General features: G+C 39.2%; 1 protein-coding gene across 1 annotated transcript; it reads left to right on the top strand.

Moving 5' to 3' along the window:
* Positions 1 to 7,046: 7,046 nt before the first annotated feature.
* On the top strand, positions 7,047 to 22,403 carry LOC115751070 (protein RST1). The gene is made up of 26 exons (XM_048272166.1): positions 7,047 to 7,563; positions 7,688 to 7,972; positions 8,157 to 8,240; positions 8,712 to 8,988; positions 9,722 to 9,972; positions 10,366 to 10,549; positions 10,686 to 10,873; positions 10,969 to 11,069; positions 11,773 to 11,848; positions 12,286 to 12,417; positions 12,517 to 12,598; positions 13,100 to 13,172; positions 13,586 to 13,748; positions 13,872 to 14,002; positions 14,095 to 14,186; positions 14,401 to 14,489; positions 14,574 to 14,780; positions 14,887 to 14,964; positions 15,794 to 15,976; positions 16,928 to 17,815; positions 17,898 to 18,212; positions 19,181 to 19,840; positions 20,745 to 20,886; positions 20,989 to 21,107; positions 21,730 to 22,098; positions 22,267 to 22,403. The coding sequence occupies exons 1-25, from the start codon at positions 7,171 to 7,173 to the stop codon at positions 22,090 to 22,092; spliced, it is 5,556 nt and encodes a 1,851-aa protein (XP_048128123.1). The 5' UTR covers positions 7,047 to 7,170; the 3' UTR covers positions 22,093 to 22,098; positions 22,267 to 22,403.
* The last annotated feature ends 553 nt before the right edge of the window (positions 22,404 to 22,956 follow it).

Raw genomic sequence — 22,956 nt, forward strand, 5'->3', positions numbered from 1 at the left:
CCAATCAACGGTCATTAAATCCGGGCTTAAAATCTCAAATGTCCAATCGGGTCCTCTCTTTTCCCGCAGGTCCTCTCGCGCGCTCTTTCACTGTGCCAAAACAGCTTCCGCTGTGGTGTGAAACGAGTGAAACTTTCTTTCCTCGTTGTCTTGTTGGAGCCTCTCTTTCTCTTGTCTTCGGTTTCGAGGCATGTGGGGGTTAAACAGAAAAAGTGATTCTGGATGTCAAACCTTGACTTCTCTGTCGGTTGAAATGTGTTGAGCTAGGGCAGTTTTTATTTTGATGCCATGAAATGCAGATCCGGAGCATGCATGGCGATTTCTGTCACATCTCACCTGAAAGCGCCAACAGTTGAGCTGTGCATTGATGCCCCAGGATCACCTTCGGTGGTCTAAATTTCTAATCAGGATAAGATAAGATATAAAATTCACGAATTTTATCGTATCTTATCCAATAGTTGGTGAATGACAATAATAAAGTCGGATCTTTTCACATCCTATTTTATCCACTGTTTGATATTAACGATATATCAATGTAAATGAATCTAAAAGTTGCAAAAACGGAAATGATAAGGATCTCTCGTGACTCATTTTTTATTGCTTATTTTTTATTATTTTTCCTTCTTTTTTTTTTTTATTTCTTTTCCCCTATGCCTAAAATATGTAGTAAATATTAATACTATATATATTGAATTTATATATGATAGAAAGAAAATCAAATATATAAATAAAAATAGGAATGAATAGTAAAGAAATTGTTTGTTTTTTGTTTTGTTGTTTTGGGAAAAAGTATACTAAAAGTGTTATAACTTGTATACGGCGTTCACTTAAGTGCCATAACTTTCAAAACGTTTACTTAAGTGCCATAACTTTCAAAAATTGTTCACTTGAGTGCTACGTTGGAGCAAAATCGTTCACTTGAGTACTACAGTAACTTTTCCGGCGTGCTACGGTAACTTTCCGACGTGCCACATCAGCTTTACGGCGTGCTACAATAACTTGTCCCGTGTGCCACGTTAACTTTCTAGCTGCCACGTCAACTTTTCCGGCGTCTACGTCAACATAGCACTCAAATGAACGGTTTTTGAAAATTATGGCACTTAAGTGAATGTTTTGAAAGTTATGACACTCAAGTGAACGCCGTACAAAAGTTACGGCACTTCTAGTATACTTTTCCCGTTATTTTGAATTGTTGTGTTAGAATATAGAACTTGTTCATATTCTGATAATGTTTTAATTTTATTGATTTAAGAAACTTGTTATTCCAAAAAAAAAATAAATTTTACATTATATATTTATATATGTATTATACAAATCTCACCCACCTTTATCTACTTTTCCATGGATAATTTTATCTGGACTATATGCTTCTTATATTCCACTTTATCCTGTCTTGAATAGGCACCAAATACATGATATGATAAGTTTTATCTTATCCCAATTACCAAACGCAAAGAATTTGCTAAATGATTAGGGTTTTTGCCATCTGTCTCACCTTCAAGGGCAAGCGGAAAACGTTTAGAACCGTTGGCCCGAACCGAGCTAATCCGAAATCGACAAACGACTTGCAAACTGGGCTGAACTACTTTTCGGGTATGTTTCAACTCGATTACAATGGGAGCATATTGTCTATTGGCATCTTCTTTCCCCCGCAGATGACGACGTACAAACCTAATTCTGCAAGAGAGACTTGAGACCCTGAATAGGGAGGCATCTCAAATTGTCACAAGACAGCGCCCGAGAAATGTGATCCTCGCCTTGTCCTCCCCCGTGATGTTATGCGCCAAATATTGTTTGGGAAAAATAAAAGAAAGATAAGTTCCTTTTTCGGGGAACAATGTGTTCGGTTCTAGTCTCTCTATACTTTGGACAAACCTACCTTAGTCCACATTTCAATTTATAAATTCTCCACCAATTTCTCTAAATAAGACATGGTATCTGACTTTCGGTTGCACTGATTTTCACAAACATTGCCAAATCGTCCCTTCTGTGAACATCCCGTAAAACTAATTTGAGCGAAAGATCTTATGATTCAAATGTATGATCCGATCGATTTACTCGAATCAGACCATCCACCGCTCAGTCGACTTTCCAGTGGTTAATGTTTCGACCTCATTATAGCTCGTCGTGCTAGAGGGAGTCGAATGCGAATGGACCCGAATGACAAGCTGATCGCGCAAGCACGGACCGAAACTGAAAATAAAAAAATGAAAATGACCCAAATGCAGGGGGGGCCCAAAAGGCGTTGGCACTTTTTCCCTTTCTTCTGGCCCCCCCCTCTCCTCTTCTCTCCTTTCTCAAACGAGGGCGAAGCGAAGTTAGGGAGATTTCAATTCCCATGACGTCAGCAGATTCTATTTGTCTCACTCTTTTTTGTCGTGCGAAAACGCAAAGCCCAACCCCAAAGAGCTGATCACCGAAGGGCGTGAACAGGCGTACGAAGCGTCGCGATCCAAATATAGTAAAAAGCAAAAGAACTCCCTCCCCACGAGTCCCTGCCGAGCCCCGGTCTACTCCGTTATCCACTTCGCGGGCCACCACAAACCGCCCAAGGGATCGGGTGGGCCCGATGCGCCGATACATACAGCTTCGGTCTAAAAGCTCTTCCCTTTTCAATCTCTGGGGATATGACTGATTGAGGGGACGTTTGATCAGGCCCGATCGACGCCAACGGGAGAAACGGGAGAAAGTTATTCGGTTGCCGCGGTTGGGCGGCCGACGCGACGCGTCCCGACCGATTACGCCGTCCGCGCGATCCCCATCTCGGACCAATTGCGCTCTCCTTCATGCGTCACCATCGAGCATAGGGATAAGTACCGTTTCGGGGTAGAATCGAGAATCGATTCGGTTTCGAGTTTAAAAAATTGAGGAATCGAGTTTCGGGATAAAATTGAGGATTGATTCGATTTCGGGTTTCAAAAATTGTCGAACCGGTTTCGATAGACAGATTCCGAACCCGGAACCTCTGACATGGATTGAGTTTTTGTACTTTCTTGTGTTTATGTCTTTGTGTAATCATGCGGTATTCAATAACGTCATATGATGAGTGTGTAATATAGAATAATTTGTTTAACCTTCTATTTCCGATGATATTCATGACTGAGAATTTTACTTTGTTAATTTTCATATTTATCGTGTGTTTAAATTTGAGTTGTGTTTATGATTGTCATTAAATGTAATGATTCACTGTTGTCATTCAATTAATAATGTAGGTGGAATCCGGATAGACTCTAGAACGAATCATAAAACCTATGACGGGGTAGGTTTTAGGTTTTAAGATATGCATGGTAGGTTCCAAGTTCAAAACTTATAAAACTTATTCCGACAGGTAGATTTCACGTTTCTAGACCCTTGAATTGCTCATCCCTAGTCCCGCAATGCTAGACCGGTCAAACGAGTGGATCGAGTTGGGTTTAGTCCTACCCGAATAGACCCGTTTAACTTGTTTTGATCATATTACATGCAATGCAAATATAGTGACTCATTCTAACACAATATATATATATATATAGTGACTTATAACATATCCCATCAATATTTCTAAAATAATTTCATATTTTACCAATTCTAGAAAAAGTCATATCCAAATTAAAGTAAGGGTGCGGAGTGAATGAAGGGGATAGAGAATAAAGAGAGAGTCGTAGAAGTGAATCGAGTTTAAGCAAGTTGTAAATATATTTAAATTTATGTACAACACGTTTATGACCTATTCAACGTTCATATTGTGTTTAAACATAATTATTGAATGTAACGAATTTATATAACAATTCATTCAATCATATATGAATTTTTTTAATCATACACGAATTAAAAAAATATATTTATGATCAATTTTGATATGTTCACGCGATGAAAAGTAGTGCGCCGTGTAAAAGGGGCGTGGGAATTTTCGTGTTAGTTATTAGTTAAATGCGGTAGGAAAAGCGAAACCAAAATAGGCCGAGAGGGCCTTGGCTTGTGGTCGACATGCATTGTCAAGAAAGCAACGTGGGACTGTTCTTTGTGGACTTTTCTCCTTTCCACCACCCGTCCCAGATTCCCACCATGCAACGGATGCAAAGAATGCGGGAACTTGCGGGGAGGAGTTGGCCTTTACGGGCAAAAGGACAAGTATTGACTATTCTCCGCGAAGTCTTTCCATGGGATCGACGCGAGGACCACGGGGGTGATCTTCGTTGCGGTTTCGCGGTAACGGAAGACACGACAGGTCCCGGTGCTCGTGCTTAGGCTTACACTTTTAGTAGCATAATTAATCGTTTGAATGCGACGGATGCGCAGCCGAAGTCCGACTTCTCGTTCTAGGGAGATTATCGAGAGCGAGTCTGAATCCTAATTCGAGCACTTTCGATATATTTTGTTACCCGGCGCTTGATTCCTCGTCACTAGCTCGCTCACGAGGGCATGTCAGCCAATCTCCCTTTGAACCACGAGCCTGGCATGTTAGGCTATTTGTTCTTGATCTGGCTACCCTTACGTATCGACGCATCCGGGCGATATAGCACGGGTAACAAACACCTCAATCGTCGAGTTAGATAGAAAGGGCTTGTGTAACGTTACGTGCACTCAAAAGGGCAAAACCAATCTCTATAATCATTACTCGGATACTTTTCTTTGCGGGTTTCGTCACTTGAAATGGGTTTGGTCGTCGAAACACCCTACGAAAAGTAGTCTACGCTCCGATGGTTGTGTGATCGACGAATAGATTAGGCCTTTCAATTGAGAAGGAGAAGTAGTGGGAAGTGCCTAACTTAGGGAGGAGGAGTCAACTGCATTTAGTCATCCGGATTTCTAGTCCGTATAGAATTAGATGGGATAGGATATGAAATCCAAGAATTTTGTCATATCCTATCTACTATTTGGTAAATCTAAGTAACAAAACTAGATATGTTCATATCTTGTTCAGCTCATTGTTTGGTATTTACAATATATTGATATAAGAATATGAAAATGCACAAATAGAGACTATAATAATCTTTCATAATTCATTATCAAATCTAGTAAGGGAGAAAATATAAGCATCCACCTTTGTGACTATGAAAAGTTTAGCGTCTTTCGCTACTTTTGTTAAATTTCAATATGAACCACAAAGTTAAGGAGTTTTGACTCTCTTTATGCTTTCATAGACTTTTAATGTGAACTAGAAAGCTAAGAAGAAAAAGAAATTTCAACTCCTTCACCATTTTTGTAGAGTTTTGTTGTGAACTAAAAAACTATAAATGAATCATAAAACTTCAACATGAACTAGAGAAACAAAGGAGAAGGAGATGTATACGCTATTTTTTGTTTTCAGGAATTTCATTGCCCCTCATTTTTCGAGAATTAGAATTATCATTTTCAAGTTTGAATATGTTGACTTAAAATTTGGGTTCTTCTACATCATTTTCTAATCATTTTCTAATATATTAAATCTCTTTTTTTTTATCATTATTCTTATTCCCTTGCATCATTTCGTAATAAATTTTTTATTAAATAATAAATTATACTATTATAATTAAAATATGTAATGATAGAGATACTAGATATATATACACACACAGTCTGTATATAGAGTAGAAAGAAATTAAATAAATAAATAAAAATTAGAATGAAAATGAAAATTATTTTTTTGTTATGCTGTGTTTTTTTAACATTAGAATTCAAATATAAGTTAGATATAATTATTATTTTAATTTAATTATTTAAGAAGTTTGTTATTTATAAAAATAATGTTTATATCGCGATAGAAGAAATCCTATCCACCTTTATTCCATATTATATCCAGGTTATATCTCAATTATATCTCACTTTATCCCCTTTTGAGTAGGTACCAAACACAAGATATGATAAATTTTATCCTATTATGACTTTTATACTAACTACCAAACATGGCCAAACAAGAGGCGGCTCGTGCCTGGTTTACGTGATCGGGAAGGTAGCTATGCATTGTATCACCCAAAGAATGATCGGGGTATCGATGCGCACCGCACTCCGACACCGATATAAGACCAGCATGCCACCAGGGTGGCGATCATGTGATAGGACAGTGTTGATCGAAGATGACTTTTGGGCGGTAACTTTAATGGATTGGAGCGCGTGCCTTGCGTCCCATCAATGCATCAACGGTGCATTATAGTCGCGGTCAAGAAATTTGCGCACCAAGTCTTTTTCCAAGGAGGGACGTCGCTTAGCTAGATACATGGGGTGCGTTAGCGATGCCTCTAAATTAAAGCCAGCTTTTTTTACAACCTTGTAGCCGATATAAGACGAACTCTCGTGTCTAGATCCTATTTTCAAAGAAAAGAACGTTGAAATTTCGGCATATATCGACGACTATCTCGTAAAATGTGATAGAGTCAATCGTCGACGGGTCGGATTTGACTTGATTTTCAAGTCACGATAACAATTCGAAGAAAAGCATACTCCAACAACTCAATGTGTTCTTGTAAAAGCAATGACATTTTGCTATTTTTCGGAAAAGAGATGACTCGGATATCTTGAGGGAATTTGCGCTTCGGAGGATGAATTGGTTATTAAATCGAGGAGCATGCATGATTTGTGAAGAGAGAACGATGAACAAATGGAACTAGTCAGGGAAGAATTGTTATGTCATTTATTTTTAATTTTATCGTGATTACGTCGTGAAATTGAATTCGGTGAATAGATGCAACACGAAGTCCTTTCCCTCTCCTATTCTCCTATATTATTTCCTATTCCTTTCAGCTCCGGCAGACTCTACTTTGCTTTTTGCTGCTTAAGATTAGGTCATAACATAGTTAAATAGTATTCGTTATTGAGCTTAATTAACTCTTAATGTGCTTTGTTTCGACCAAATTGGGAATGCGATTTCTCTACAAAACAAATGCAATAATCAAGTTCGGCTCTATTTCATCCGGGGGAGAAAAGCTAGGCCCAGACCGAACCGATTCAATTCTGTCCGGGCCGATCTCTACTGGATCCGGACCCAGGCCCGCTATGTTCTGGACGGGCCAAGCTCAGGAGGCGCGGCCCGTTTAAGAGTGGCACCGGACCCGGTCGAACCAGCTATCGGACCGATTTATCAACTCAAACTAACCCGCGCTCAGTCATTTCGCTGCGCTTGGTCGTCCGGCGACCCACTGAGCACCATCACGCCGATGGCTTTCTGTTCATAACGCTCGAGCATCACCGCCCCTCTACACTGCGCTTGCGGCGATGGAGTCGTATGCTCCGCTTCTGGAGAAACTCCGGCTTCCACAGCCTTCTCTCCAAAGGCTCGCTGTTATCTCCATCTTCTCGAAGCTCCGATCCGCTCCGAACCGCCTCGACTCCGACTCCGAACCCGGGCGCGAGGCCATCACGCAATGCCTCCTCTCTGCTTCCTCCGCGGTCGTCGACCAATCTGTGCGCGAGCTGTGCCGACTCGTCGCCGACTTGAAAATGGACCTCTCTCGCGGGCTGCTGGAGCTCCAGTCCGCCCTCGAAGGATCGGAGCCGAGGTTTGTCGGTCTCTTCGTGAAAGGGATTGGGCTCCTTGTTCGATTGGGATTTCAGAGGAGCGACGGTTCTTGGCGGTTCGCTTCGACCGAGGCCCATCCTTTCATTAAGGTGTGAGACACAAGTCGCTTTATTTTGGACTGAAGTCATGGTCTGAGAGTGACATTAGCGCTAGTTTCGAATTCTCTTTTTACTAGGATTTTGCGTCTTGATGCAACGTGAATCATGATGACAGGTTCTTTCGTACCGAGCTGAGGTCCGAGATGAACTCGTGCGGCAGGTGGTGTTGTTTATGGTGCAGAACAAGCAAATTGGCATGGAGGAAGTATGTGAATTCTTGAGGCCGCTTTTGTACTATTCGATTTTGAGAGTACCATTTTCCGACTTCTCATCGGCTTTGTTTGCGAGGCATTTATCGATCTCAATGGCATTGCTTTGTTGCTCATTGCCTGATGATGCAATTCCTATTCTCAAGCTTTTGATTCGATGTATGAAGTACTTCCCACAAAAGAATGCCGATGTGAGTGTTTACATTCGAGAGAAAGTTGACTTATTTTGATTCATTTGCATCCACTGTACTCTCTCTCTCTCTCTCTCTCTCTCTCTCACACACACACACACACACACACACACACACACACACACACACACACAACTTAACTGAATGCAGACAATTAGTTTATTAACTAGCAGAATATCCTCAGGATTTTGGGAGCTTAATGGATTTTGCTGGGCACTTGGTGGAGGCGTTTATAGTGGTTTTGAGACATTTTGTTGCAGCGCAAATGGTATGTCAGGCCTCCGTGTTCCTTGAATTTCCAATCCTCTATCATTGAGCTGTATAGTTCCTTAATCAGCAAATGCAATTATGAGGCAAATACCAGATTGATATACCTCTTCTCTTTTGATTTCGTATCGTCATATATTTTTGGCAACAGTATGATGGCAACTTTCATTTTACCATTAAGACCTCCCTGTGTCGAATATATAGACTAGCCATTCCGAATTGTTCACTTGCTAATCATTCCTTCTCTTCCATAATCAGGACAAACACAAAAATACTCCTGTATCCTGTCTTGTGTCAATAAAATTTGGATTGTTTAGTTGCTGTGCAAGCATGATTGTGGATGATTTCAGAGCTTTTTAGGGCTTAAGTTGATATTTGAAACAGAGGATACCGTTCAGTAAAAACTTAATTGGGTTGTCTCCCTGAAACTCACCTTCTCATTGCTAATTCTGTCCTTTTTTTTGCTCAGCAGCTGGTTACCGATATTCAACTTTGTGGAGTGGAGCTATTGGAGACTGTTCTCCAGTTAAGCACCCATCCTGTCAAGCACTCTAGATGGAGTGAGCCCGTTGTTGAATTGACAAAGCGCTTATTGCTTGTTCAGAAAGATCTTGGTCTGAGATACACGCATGAGCTAACGTCAATCAGTTTGTCCTTGTTCACCGTTCTAGTTCAATCAGAACTTGAACACGAACAAATTTCAGTACTGAAAGTCATCCTCCATCTTTTGAAGTGGAAAACTGATTCAGGTAGCAAGCTTTATCATGTCTATCATCGCTTTTATCCTTGATAGAATGGTTTCGGGATTGTGCTTGGGTGGTCCATACATTAGCATTGACTACTGAGAACTTTCAGGTTAATTACTGTATTTATGAGACTGTGCCATTTACCTCGAATGACTTGAAGTTAAATTTAGGACCACGGCCGTCAATTCTCTAGGCTGGCAGTTTTGGTTACTTATATTGGTTTGAGAAAAATCCTCTTTCAATTATATGTCATTTTGGGGTGGGATTGTCAGAAAAAGGCGCTAGGATAGCAATCAATAATCTTTTGAAATGTTGAGTTAAGTACTGAAACTGAACAGCTGATAGTTTTCAGAATTCCGTGTTCTATTGTGCTTGATATATTGATGATGTGCACTGGATATCAATTTTTGCTCTCTGTTGAATATATCTTATGGGTTTGCTAACTCATTCTATGCTTCGGAAGAGGAATACATGGGAGGTGCCAAACAATAGAAGATGGATGTCATTTACTGTCCTTAGACTTAAGTGAAAAAAATGGTGATTATTGTCTTTCTTGATATTATTTGCCTGTTTATGATGCTAGTTTTTGTGAAAGAAACCCACCTCAAATTTCTCCTCTCTTTTTTTTGGCCAACTTTGGTTGTTACATTTGAACAAATAACTTGATCACGTATGTAGTCATTGTTTTCCTCGCTGGATCGTGTCTTTCTTACTTTGCTGTCTATATGTGTTAAAGGATACATGGATGGTAATTCTGGATGTGCTTTCCATGAAGAGCTCTTATTCATATTTCCTGCTATCAGTCTCATGTCATCACCTTCTAAATCCATCAAAGAAGCAGCAGGTGAATTGATTGTCATATTGCAAAAAATGATAGAGAAACCGCTGATAGTACTGAAGAATGACATTCCTATTAAAGATCAATTTCAATCTGTCAGCGTACCAGGAAAAATAATGTTCAGGCTCTTGCAGCAACTATGGTCACAGGTTTCCTCTTTCCTTCTTGAACCTATTGTTCTTTTTCTTTTGTTTATATTTAAATTCATAACATAGCTTTTCAACTTTACAATGTTAAACAATAGAAAGCTTAAAGAAAGAATTTGAGATGCTGGTATTTTAGGTGATTTTTTTTTGGGTCAAAGTTATTTTAGGTGACGATTTGGCAAGAGTCACGAGGCTAATTAGGTTAACTGTTCTTGTCAGAGTGAAGGTTCATCGCTCCCTCAAAATTTTGTTTCATTGGGTTAATGCATCTTCTTCTATGGTTGCGATCTCTAACGCATAATAAGGAATAGGAGCATAGTTTGTTAGCACATAGGAACCCAATTTTCGTTCCTACAGTTGACAAGTGCCATCTATGGTTCCCCTTTCTCATTTCAGGATCTATCCCCATCGTCGAAATTCTTTATTGAGACTTTTGCTTTCTCCGGGACAATTGAATCTGAAGGAGTATCTCGTGTAAGAAGACCTTGGGCATCTAAATTGATAGAACTCTTTTTAACGATCGCTGACAGGAAAAAATGCTCTCTACCTGTGACACCAGCTCAAGAAGTATTCATGACCGGTACTTGGTTACTTCTTAATAGTTTTTCATAATTCGTAAAGTTTTCATATCCATCATGTGGACTTGTTTGTTTTGCATACTTAAAGGAAGTTTGTTATAAATTTTCTCACTCATTCAATTTTGAACTTTTCTATAGAAATGCCAATGAGAATCTGCACGGTGGCCAGTGTTTTGGTGACACATCAGTTGCAAGGGCCTGCTGCAGTAGATGTTTTGACTGCTATGGGTCTTGTGGACCCTAAACTGGGAATTCCTTTATTGCTAGGCGTTCTTTTCTTCACTAATATGTTTGCCAGAAAAGATGTTGGACGCGGTGATATGCTAGTGAGTTTGGTGACTCCTTTTGATTAACTATAGCGTCCACTACAACGCGCACGAGTTAGCCATCATTTGTGCTCCTGTTTCTATCTTTTTTGCAGTTGAAAGTTTTGGGGATGCTTCCATCACTTGCTTCAAATTCCTCGATGGTTCCTCTCGTTGTTCAGACTATCTTGCCCTTGCTTCACAATAACACAAATCTGTATGTAGTGAATATCTCTTCCTGATTCTCTATTTGTATAATCATTTTCCTATGGGGTATAACAAAATAGAAAAGGTAGTGTTTCCATGTTGTGTACCGTGTCAGAGATTAGCTGCTCCCGTATGTTTATAATTGTACTAAGGCGCATGATTAAGTGAACTACATGGAGCACTCCATCTTTGTAGTCACGTTTCCATATAAACTCTCCATTAGTAAAATATGTGACCATGCAAGAAAGGTTTTAATCTCCATTCCTAGTACATAAATGAAATACAGCGAAGATTGCAGTCTATTTTGTCAGTTTTAGTAGGAGACTTGTGCAAGATCATGCTTTACTATGGATTCAGTGACTTTGGCGAGGAAACTGTAGGTGTTAGCTTGCCTGATTGAGACATTATAGTACTTCACTCCTTGGTTCTGCTGCCTCATCATATTCTTTAGGTTCATAAAAATCTCTCTCTCCAACCTCCCCCAGTACCAACTGGTTCCAATTGCTTTAAACTTAAATGAGTAGTTTGTCCTGATCCTTTCCAGTAGTCACGTGGGACCTTTCTACAGATGCATTTGATTGACATGTTCGTGAATTTGATTGGCACGGCACTCGTCATATCCAAGATTATCATCTCCAATTTGCAAGGTTTATATATTAACATGTGTTTCATCCTGCATGCATGATATGCTGTTCCCTTTTAACTACATTCAGGGTTTTGTATTCGGCAGCAACCCGTTTGCTTTGCCAGACCTGGGCAGCTAATGACCGTGCTTTTGGAAGTCTGCAAGTAAGAATATTTCCTCTCTTTTTTGGTTATTCTTCCCATTTCATTGAATTGTTCTGTTCAATTTCGGCATATTTCCTGTTAAAATGTATGCAAAAGTAACCAAATAATGAGCAGGACAATTTTCATGGAGTGGAACATTTAGCCATGTAATCTGTGCAATCATTTCAAAAGATATGCATGTGGATTTGGTCCCTCCCTCAACTTGTAATAATTTGGCAGTGTGGTCCCTAAACTTATTATTCGTAATTTGATCTCCCTGTCAAATTTCTCCTAATTTGGCTGGAAGTCGTCTGAGGAATAAATTAATCCTCTTTTGAGAGTAGTTGCATTTGTCAGGATGTCAGCCTATTGTATATAATGTTATTTGCACAGATCAGGACTCTTTTAATCTGTTGTTATCTTTTGATAACTTTTCTTTGTTCTTTTCACTGACTTAGGGGATACTTCTTCCGAAAAACTTTACTGAGTTCGGACATGAAAAAGTTGTCTGTTTAAGTATGGCCACTTCCATTCGAGACATTTGCAGAAAAAATCCTGATAGGGGCGTGGACCTTATCCTGTCAGTTTCGGTATGGTTATATACAGCTATTATTTGTTGCTTTTTGCCCGTTTCTTTCTTCCTAATCTTAATTTTTTTCTCTACTTATGATGTGTTGACTGATCAACAGTCGTGCATCGAAATGCAAGATCCTCTCATTCAGGCGCTTGGTTTTCAAAGTCTTGCCCACCTTTGTGAAGCTGATGTAGTCGGTATAATCAATTTTCTGACATCAAATTATTTTTGTCTGTTACTATCCCTCCAGATTATTCTAAATGAGCTTAGAAATGAAATGTGCATGTATGGATTAATATCCTTCAGCACATCTGCTAAATGCGGTGATGTGAACTCAAATATGTTTAAGATATGCCTTTTGTAGGCAAATAGTTGAGGTTTTGCAAACATACAGATATTTACTCAAGCTTACTGGTATGTCTTGCATTATTGGGTTGCTATACCGAATTTTCTTGGTAATGGAGATGGCAGACATGGGATTGGACAGAAGTTTATATCTATTGAAAACTGGGTTCAATGTTATAGAAAATAAAAATAGGTTGAATGTCTTTAAGGCAACCAGATTGGAAGTCAGGGCTTTTTTTTGTTTTATCAGTACCTTCATATGGGATAATACTTTGAACCGCACCTGGAAACTTTACGGTTCTTGGCAAGACTATCTGAAGTACATCAAAATTTCTTATGCCCAATCTTTACAGATTTCTACACGGCATGGGATGTCATTGGAAAGCACATGCTAGATTACTCCAAAGACCCAAATCTAGCACACAGGTAAAAGTGCCTCGAGCTCTCGATGTTGGTATACATTTTTAATTGCGCATAATCTGCGTTATTCTTCTTTATAAAGTAAATTTTGGCAGTCCTTACAACTTTGTGAGGATGGAATGGGGGTAAGATTAACATAATTGCTGCATTTTCCCCCTCAGTTTGGAAAGGATTCATGGAATTTATCCCCTCGAAAAAAAGACATTTGTAACTGTGTACTATATAGCAAGTCATGTAATGTTCTTCATTGTGCTCCTGCCATCTTCTTATTGGACGAGATAGTTACTTACGCATCATATTAGCTTTTGAAAATTCTATTAGTTGCTTAATCAAACATCGATTTGTGTGATTAAGTTTCATAAAACAGTTCTATGGACAATCATTTCTTATCTATACCACAATGTGCCATGAATTTGTAGCATGTGCCTTCTCCTAAGATGTGGTGCAATGGACGCACAAGCTTACCCTGAAGCGTCAGGGCATGTCTTGAAAATGTTGTGGGACATAGCCTCAACACATGGCAATGGATTTAAATGGTCAAAGGCTAGGGCCTCCGCATTTGATGCCTTAAGCCAGTATGAGGTTTGTTTTTCCTTTTACTGATGAACTGCAGAGGATCTTTTTAATTTTACTATATCATATCATTGGTAAGTCTAGATGCTATTTCTGGTTACATCTCTTCCAAAACTCTTTATTGTTCTCCAGATACCAGATATTGAAAAAATCGTTCCAGAGTTAAGGGAAAGAAGCACATGTCTGCTCTTTTCTGAAACAAATGACGAAATACTTGGTTCTATGGAACGGTTTCAAGTCAAGATAATCGCATATGAACACATGTATGACACATTATTTACATTTTGTTTCCTTATATATTTGTCGATAAGTGGCAATGTCACCTCGTTCATTAATCCTTATTTACATAATGTAGGAATCGTCGGAGGTTCGCAAAGGAGAGAAAAGCTGTCACAAATAAGATTGAAAAGCTGCTCGATGTACTTCCTCAGGTTATATTCTCTTCAGGTATCATTGGTCGGGAGCATTTGATTCCCTGGAAATTAATTCTAGGTCTTTTTCTATATCAGATTGCCATAATTTGTTAGTTTAAACCAACAATATTAGTTATCAGTCCTCTGGTGCTGTTTCTTTTATTGCTGGTCGATTTGATTTAACTCTTTCAATTGGTGTCTGTGTAATCTGCACATAACTGATACTTGTATAAGAATTTCATTTTCAGGAGAAAGAAGTGCTAGAGAATGTCCTGGTGCAGCGCTGCTATGCCTTTCATTTACTCCAAAAGATTCAATAAAGAAAGGAGTTTACGCTGTAAGATAAGGACCATCACTAAGATTCTAATATCGAGCATAGACGGTTCTTCTCATATACTTGCTTAACTTTGATGTGACTCAGGATGCACATGCTCTGTATGAGAACATGTTGGTGGAGATCGCTGCGTCTCTTCAGCTCTCAAGAAATACTTTCGTTGCACTTCTTTCGTTGCAATCGTGGAAATCCTTCATGCGACGGTGGATTAGGGCTAATATGTTGTCTCTTGATGCTAAAGTATCGTCCGTAGCTCTAGATAAACCATCTAAAGCTGCTCATGATATTTTGAAGGTGCTCTTTGTTGTTTATTCTCTCCATGGTGGATTATTCTTTTGCAATTAACCACAGATTTGTATGACTTTGGTAAACATCATATTCCGTCGCTGTTGACATGCAGAGCATGATGAGAATTGCTGAGGAGTCCATTCCTAGATCTGCCGAGAATATTGTGCTGGCCCTTGGTGCACTCTGTGCAGTAAGAATTTATTTTATTTTATTTTTAAATTGTCTTGGACATGCTGATCCAGGATTTTTATGGAGGGCGGGAGTCCATGATAGTGTTGACTGTTGAGAGTGTGGGTCTTTATTTTGTTGTTTAGCAAGGATGGGTATTCTCTTGGTGCCAATAATCAAAAGTTGTCTGATGAGTGGAGCTGTTTATTGGGACCCAATTTCCATATGGAGTTTCAATGATTTGGAGTTTTCTTTGGTGGAGAGAACAAAAGGTTGTTTAAGGGATGTGAAGCTTCTGTTGCTACTGTGTCATACTATTTCATTTATCTTAATTGTTCTTGCTTCGGTATAATTATCTTTTGCTAGGTTTTGTGTGCTACCTCCTTCCATCAACTTATGTGTGCAGAATAATTATTTTATCTGATTTTATTTGCCAAAATAAAATGTCTTATCTATAAATTTGTTAGCAACCTATTTTGTTTATTGGAAAACTACTCTTTCCCCAGTACCACCTTAGTTTTCACATAATTCATCTCTCTAAAAAACTACAACTTCATGAAGTTCATGGTTTTTGCAAATCCAAATGATTCATACTTGGACAAATCCGTCATTGATAACAAAGAAGTGTTGAATGCATAGAAGTCCCATTTGACAATCATGATGAAGTCAGATAATTGTGGAACTGTATAATTTAAGGGCAAGATAGGTCTCTACTTAAACAAATAAGTCTACTTAAACTAACCTATTGTTAGTTGATGTCTAAGATTTCATATTGCTTAGATTCAGCACAGTTTATTCTTTCTATTGAACTCTCAACCGTTCTCACTATTTTCTGTTCTGGAAATGGTTAGGTGTTGCCTCAGTCTGCTCATACGGTTATATCAGCTGCGTCGAAGTTTCTTCTCAATTGGTTGTTCCAGTTTGAACATGAACATCGGCAGTGGTCTGCTGCAATTTCTCTTGGAGTGATCTCAAGCTGTCTACATGTTACAGATCATAAACTAAAATTCCAGAATATATCAGGACTTGTTGAGGTTCAGACTTCCTGTTTGGTGCTCTTGTTCTTTTGATAGTTTAATCGGAGAGGAAGATCATTTGTTTAGACATGTAAATTTATGTATAGACTGGTGTTAAAAACGTAATTGCAGTGGCCGGTTCAACTGGTTGGCTAGTTACTAGTTGATGGTCTGGTACAGTTTGGACTAATAAGAACCCGGACTGAAAGGGTGTGATCCAGTTCAAACTTCATTTTATGAAACTGTAGTATAATTCATGAATGAAATATTGATCCTGGAACTTCGCTTGCCTAGAAAAGACTTCCCAATAGGCTAAACATTTCTTTCATGCACAGTCAAAACTATATTAGATATTATTGTCTAAGCGAAAAAGAATATTTCATGCTCCATAAGTGAAAAAGGATATTTCATGCTTCATATTTTGTCGGTTCCAGAAGAAAAAACTTTGCAGAGGCGGACAATTGCTATTATCTAAAGCTCTGACTTTCAAAAGACTAGTGTAGATAAAAGTAGTAAAACTGTAACGAGTACCATATTTTTGTAGATCTGATCATCATTTAGCTCATGAGCTGTTAAATGGATCGCTAGCAAGCCAACCGGTCATTCATATGTATGAATTTTTCAATGGCACAAATTGACTTTTTTTGGTGTACCACATGGTCAGAGAGGACTAATGCTTTTGATGGGGATGAAACTTCATTTTATTTTTTAAAAATGCCGATGGTTCAAAACTTTCAAATCGTATAGTTGGAAATATTTTGTAATCTACCTGCTATGATTGGTTGTATAGTTTCTTTGGTTTGCACTTGAGTATCCACTTTGCATAGTGGGTGTAAATTTGAGGTCTGTCCCCATGTTGTCTATACTATTTGTTTTTTCTTAGTGTTGCCAATTAAAGTATAATAACGGGACAAGTGCAGGTTTTCTTGCTGATAATTGTGTTTTCTTCCTGATCATGTGTACCTATAGGTTTTGTCTAGCAGCAAAAGCACCTTTGTGAAAGGAGCCTGTGGAGTTGGCTTGGGTTTTTCATGCCAGGATCTTTTAACTAGGACTGAAGCTGCTGATAATCCTGACAGAGGTTCCTACAAGATGGGTGAAGTTGAATTAATAGGAAATATTATCAGGTCTTTATCTCTCACGATATTGGAGCTTACAAAATCATCATCCCAGCTTCTTCGAAATCTCTGTGAATGTTTCTCCAATGACATGGTTGAGAATGGTAGACATAAGAGTCCTGATTTCTTGAATGAGGACTGTGATCTTGTGGAGGAAGACACCTGGGGTCTTGCTGGACTCGTTCTTGGTTTGGGCAGCTCTATTACTGCAGTTTACCGAACTGGGGAAATTGATGCGACACTGAAGATAAAGGACTTGATAATTTCATGGTTTCCACACGCGAAGCCATTTATTTGGAGCTCTGACTCCTGTGATGAAGGATACAAGATGCTTTTATCAGTTGGATCTTGTCTTGCACTTCCCCTTGTTGTGGCTTTCTGCCAGAGAGTAGAATTGATGGATGTTGGTGAACTGGACCATCTGATAAATGGCTATAGAGAGCTTATATCTGAACTATTGTCTGTTAAAAAGTCAGGTGCACTCCACCAGAGCTTGTTGATGGCATCGTGTGCTGGAGCTGGGAGTCTCCTTGCCTGTGTTCTGAAAGAAGGCATAGACTCTATTGAAGTTGGATGTCTGAAAGAGTTGCTGGATTTGTTGAGGAGATGTTATTCCGATCCTCAGCCTCCCTCCACTTGTCTGGGAGGGATGCTTGGAATTGTTAATTCTTTGGGTGCAGAAGCTGGTTTCGTTCTTATTCATCCTTCATCCTCCAATTGCAGTCGTGACAGACTGAAGGTGATTGAGGATTTTCCCTCAACTAGCCTTTTAACCAATTTTCTTGGTCTTTGTTTCTTACGGTTGAATGTTCTCTTGGCAGGAATCTTCTCATGTAATCTGCGCGCTTCTTTCAAGTCCTGTCTGTGAGCCTTTGTTAACATCATCAATGCAAGAGATATTTCTTGTTGCTCAACAGTCTGATGATAATGAGCTGCAACATTACTCTGCCTGGGCACTTTCTTTTCTTCGACATAGTCTGTGGTCCAAGGAAGTAAAGGTGGATGATCATGTTCAGACTGATACCACTGTCTCAGAAGTTGTTTCTCAAAATTTCTCCAATGACAGTGTAGTCATGAAACTTTGCTCGTGGTTAACGAATGTGAACTCTTCAAATATGAATCGGCCAACTAGTGAGGTGATGAGCTCCGTATATTGTTCTTTTCTCAGAATTCTTCATGTGGAATGTTTTTTGTCACGATATATCCGATGAAGGACTCATTCTAGAACTTCAGTCAGAAGTGGTTGTCGTGGATTCATGACAGCAACTTAGATTTTGCTTTCTGAAGTGTTTGATTTACCCTTTTTGGTGTACTTCTGTTGTCGAGACTCTAAATTCTTGAATAGAACTAAATGAATACATGTCCATCATACGGTTCGAGATGACCTATACCTTGTGAATGCAGTGGTGAGCATCTAAAGATTGCACCAAGGGTTAGGTCATTTCTTGTAGGGTGCGTTTGTTTCATCGAAAATGAATGATTGGAAAATATCTTCCTAAAAATGATCGCTTGTGTCGCTTGCTTGATGGAAAATGCTTAAATACAAAATTGCTATTGATAATGATAACATTTTTCATGGACTCATTATTTCAGGAGATACAAGCATCATTTTTAGGAAAATGTTTTCCAAATCATTCATTTTCTGCGAAACAAACGGAGCCGTAATTATAATCAATTTGCTCCTTATCACAATTCTGAGAAATTTATAGTTGCCTGCGTTGTGGTATTCATTAAAGAGCAAGGCAAGAGATGACCTGAATAAGAAAGAAGCTGCATGTCACTTGATGCACGGGCTGTTTGTGTGTTCTCTGTCTTGTTCTTTGGAATAGATGATTTGCTGTGGCACGTTTGCATGGTAGGTCAAGTTCTTGGTTTGTGAGCTTCCAGGATTATCTTTTAATTACAGGGTTTCCACGATTGAATTATCAATAACAAACAAATGTAATGAGAATTTCATGAGGTGATCTTTTAAGTACCTGGTCTTTATTTCTCTTCCAATTGAATCGTAATGTCATTACTTAGGATGAATTGTTTCGTCATTTATGTGTCTTTTGTATGGATCCATATGTTCTCAAATTTTAGTATTTCACTTTCTTTACTTCAGACAGGGAACACGCCAGATGTGAGAACAATTAGAACTGTGCTGAAGTGCCTTTCACGAGCTCCAAGATTACCGAATTTCAACTGGAAGGCAATTGTTAGGCGCTCCATGAGATACGAGGTAGAAATTGGCAACGCCTTGCCATCTGATTTGGCTCCTCAGAAAGGAATCTTGAGGCTGGAATGCTTAAACTTTTCGTTAGCTCACGCATCCCTTTTTGATCAACTGCTGGAATTTCTTGATGAGCTCTCCGAACTCTCGAGGTTCAAGACACTCGAACCAAATCTACAGTGTTGCCTGCTCTTTCGTCTGGCCGATCTTGTAAAAGTTTTCTCTTCATCCAGGCGCGAGAAATTACTCTCTGACATAGCTGATTTCTTGCTTTCACTTACCTCAAACCAAGTTTACAACCTTGATCAGAAAATTTTGTTACGTATTTCTTGCTGGAAGGGCCTTCGTCAATGTTTAGACGAAGCTTTACTTGATTCTGAAGAGTATCTTTTAGGAATCGAAAGGTGCATGGTGGTGCTCTTCTCTTTGTTGCCTTCATATCATCCTACAAGTATCGCTGAGGCAGAGCACATGAATTTCAATGAAGAATGGTCCGAGGCAGTTAGATGCTTTGAGAAGGTGCCAAGGGATTGGCTATTGAATTTTCTACAGGTGAGTGAACTTACTTAGTCAATCTGTTAGATTGGTTCTTATCAAGAGGGTCGCCATGTATCCATGCAAGAATTTATGAATATGAAGAAAGAGCTGAATCGAAGTGTAAAGATCCGTACCATACCTTCTGATATATGTACCCTGGATAAAGTATTCTCTTTGTCATAAGTGAAAGGCTCTGCACAATCTATCTTGATAGATTGCTGTAGGAAATTTAATCCCATCAAAACTCTTCTATTCCTTTGACTTCATATTGGCAGGAAATAGAAGAGAATAAAGGCATGTTCACCTTAGTATGGAATCATCCCTGAGTACCTAAACATGCTCATGGTTTACCTCTGGCTAACATCTTGGTTTAGTACAATGGCTATCCTCATTGCAAACACACTGGATTAAAGCCATTTCCCTCTTTGGAGGTTTTCCTTCATAAAAGCATTCTACCAGGCTGCATTTCCAGTATAAGATGTCCGCCCTTGTGGCTTCTCTTTTCGTTTACCATGGGTGTTTGGCTTCTTCAGAGTTTTGTAGTAAGAATACAGATTGAACAAGCTACATGTATTCCTTTTCCTACAGATAGGATCCTCCTGCTGCGCCAGTGAGGCACAATTAAAAAAAATACTCTTCTCAACTTACATTCATCTGCCTGATGCAAAAACTACCAGAACTGTATCTCTTACAGAAGTTGCCTCTCGCTCCCATACTGCTTTTCCTGCTCAAAACCTTTGTGTCATTGGATAACTTTTTAGGACAACCATATTACACATCTTCTATAGGTCTTTTTGTCTGGAACTTCTGATGAGGTCACTGGTATGAAAATGAAGTTTGCATGTAACTTGTTATCATGTTTCTTTCTTGTTCAGTATTGACATCTCTAAGCTTTTGGGGGTGTCTACTCCTTTGACAGGTGGAATTGGATGAAGAAAATAGGCGGTTCATTGACATCCTAAAGAAAATTGAGGTGAAAGTGAGATTAGTCAGGAGCAATTCCATCCCATTGGCTGAGCTGGGAAGTCTGAAGGCCTTTCTATTTAACTGCAACTCAAATGGTTGGTGAAGTCATTTTGAATGTCAACCACCAATTTCAAACTGCAAGAAAATAGAAGTTACTAGTTTTGTTTGATGGATTTTTTTGATCATTTGACACGCAGACACATGGAATGTGCTTGTTGAAGTTGTAGCAACTTTACAACATGCTGAAGGAAGCATTAAAAGACAGTGGCTTGTTGATGCAGTGGAGATTAGCTGTGTCTCTACTTATCCCTCTACGGTAAAAAACTATTCCCATACTTTTTGAAGCATTTCTAAATGAAGATAGGGAATTGACTATTGCTTCTGTTCATAAGTTGTACCTGTCGCAGTTTGCATGAACTTATTTCTCTTACATCGGGCTTATCAATGCCCAGCATGTTATATTGATTGCAATTTACAATGATGAATTAAAAATGATTTCAAAAGTATTTGTGTTTACTTCCAAGTTAGATACAATGAGCAAAAGAATTCGGTCCTGCCCTCTTGTTCCCCTTAACTCTCTTAGTCCCATTCTAATAATGAACTCAAGGCACTCAAGGAATGTGAACTGAAAGAGATGCTTTTTTGTAATCGGGGTGTTGCACTGCATCAGGCTCATTGGTGATGCTAAAATGTGTAGTTAACACACCACTAGTTCTTCGTTCTCACTTCTCAGGACAGGCTTGCCTCTATTATGAGATGTTTAGTTTCCCTTTTATTACTCTGGCTCTATTGCCTCGTGATAAAATGGGCTTCTGCCCAATGAGGGAAGAGGGAGCAAATGGGATTCTCTTATCTGTTTATTCGTGTTGCTGCTGTAAGATTACTTTTTCTTGTTCATCATGCTTCTATGTAATTGTAATATTCGTAATCTCTTGCAGCCATTGCAATTTATTGGCCTGCTCTCAGGCAGTTGCTGCAAATACATGCCTTTGTTGATCCTGGATCGCTTCAGTGTTTTTAGTGATCTACCAGTTACTCTCTCTTCTCTTTTGACCAACCCCTCTTGGACAGTCATCGCGGAACATTTCACTGCAACTCTTTTGGCATCAACCGAACGCATTTACCATTGGGTTACACAGCCACCCTGTGGCGAGGGTACGCTTACCTTGCAAGGTATCGATAAAAGTGAGAACAGCTTGGCTCCTTCCCTACTACAAGTGATGCATGATGCATGTACATCCTTGCAAAACTACTTGCCTCTAGAGAAGCAGATCACGCTTGCCAACATGGCAATCCATTGAGATCAGCCAACCCGTGGCGAGGGTACACTTACCTTGCAAGGTATCGATAAAAGTGAGAACAGCTTAGCTCCTTCCCTACAACAAGTGATGCATGATGCATGTACATCCTTGCAAAACTACTTGCCTCTAGAGAAGCAGATCACGCTTGCCAACATGGCAATCCATTGAGATCACCTGCTGTGTGCTTGGAAGTCACTTCATTGTGAATACTCTTGATATGTAAATTATGTGTGAATTAGTGTTTGTTTATCATCTAGATGTACTTAATTATATTGATTTCTAGAGTTGTTTCAATTCTCATGTTGGCCCAAGAGTTAATATGAATCTAAAGCAAAACTTAAAGCTTAAGGAGCTCAATATGGCAATGTGGTGCATGACCTGAGCAGGAGCTCGAGCCCTCGTCCAACCTTTTTACTTTCTAAAGAAGCAGCTTATCTGAAAAGTCTTGAGAAGCATAAATGGAGGGAGTCCTAGCCTTTTGCCAAATTGCTTGTGGGAAATCCTGGCAAAGGGACAAATACTTTCGTACTCTTTAAAAGCATAGCCTTTAACAAGCACAAGTAGAGCACAATCAGCACCCGATAAAAAGAAAAAAAAAATTCCGGCAAGTAATTTGACCGATTCCCGTAATGCGAAAAGTGATTTTCACGGCGAAAAACTCCTTCAGAATGACTGCTGCAGGCGATAGGCTAAGAAAAGAGTCCTATCCAAGAGCTCGATCCTCGATACGTATTCGGTTCGATCGAACTCGTGCCAAGGCAGATCAAACCTTGTCACCCACGCAAACACGCTCGGTTCCATCGGAGCATCGATTTTAAAGACAAGAGGAAGCAAACTTAGAATATGTATTCTCAAAAAATAATC

The sequence above is a fragment of the Rhodamnia argentea genome, chromosome 11, assembly GCF_020921035.1.
Source record: "Rhodamnia argentea isolate NSW1041297 chromosome 11, ASM2092103v1, whole genome shotgun sequence".
NCBI lineage: Eukaryota > Viridiplantae > Streptophyta > Magnoliopsida > Myrtales > Myrtaceae > Rhodamnia > Rhodamnia argentea.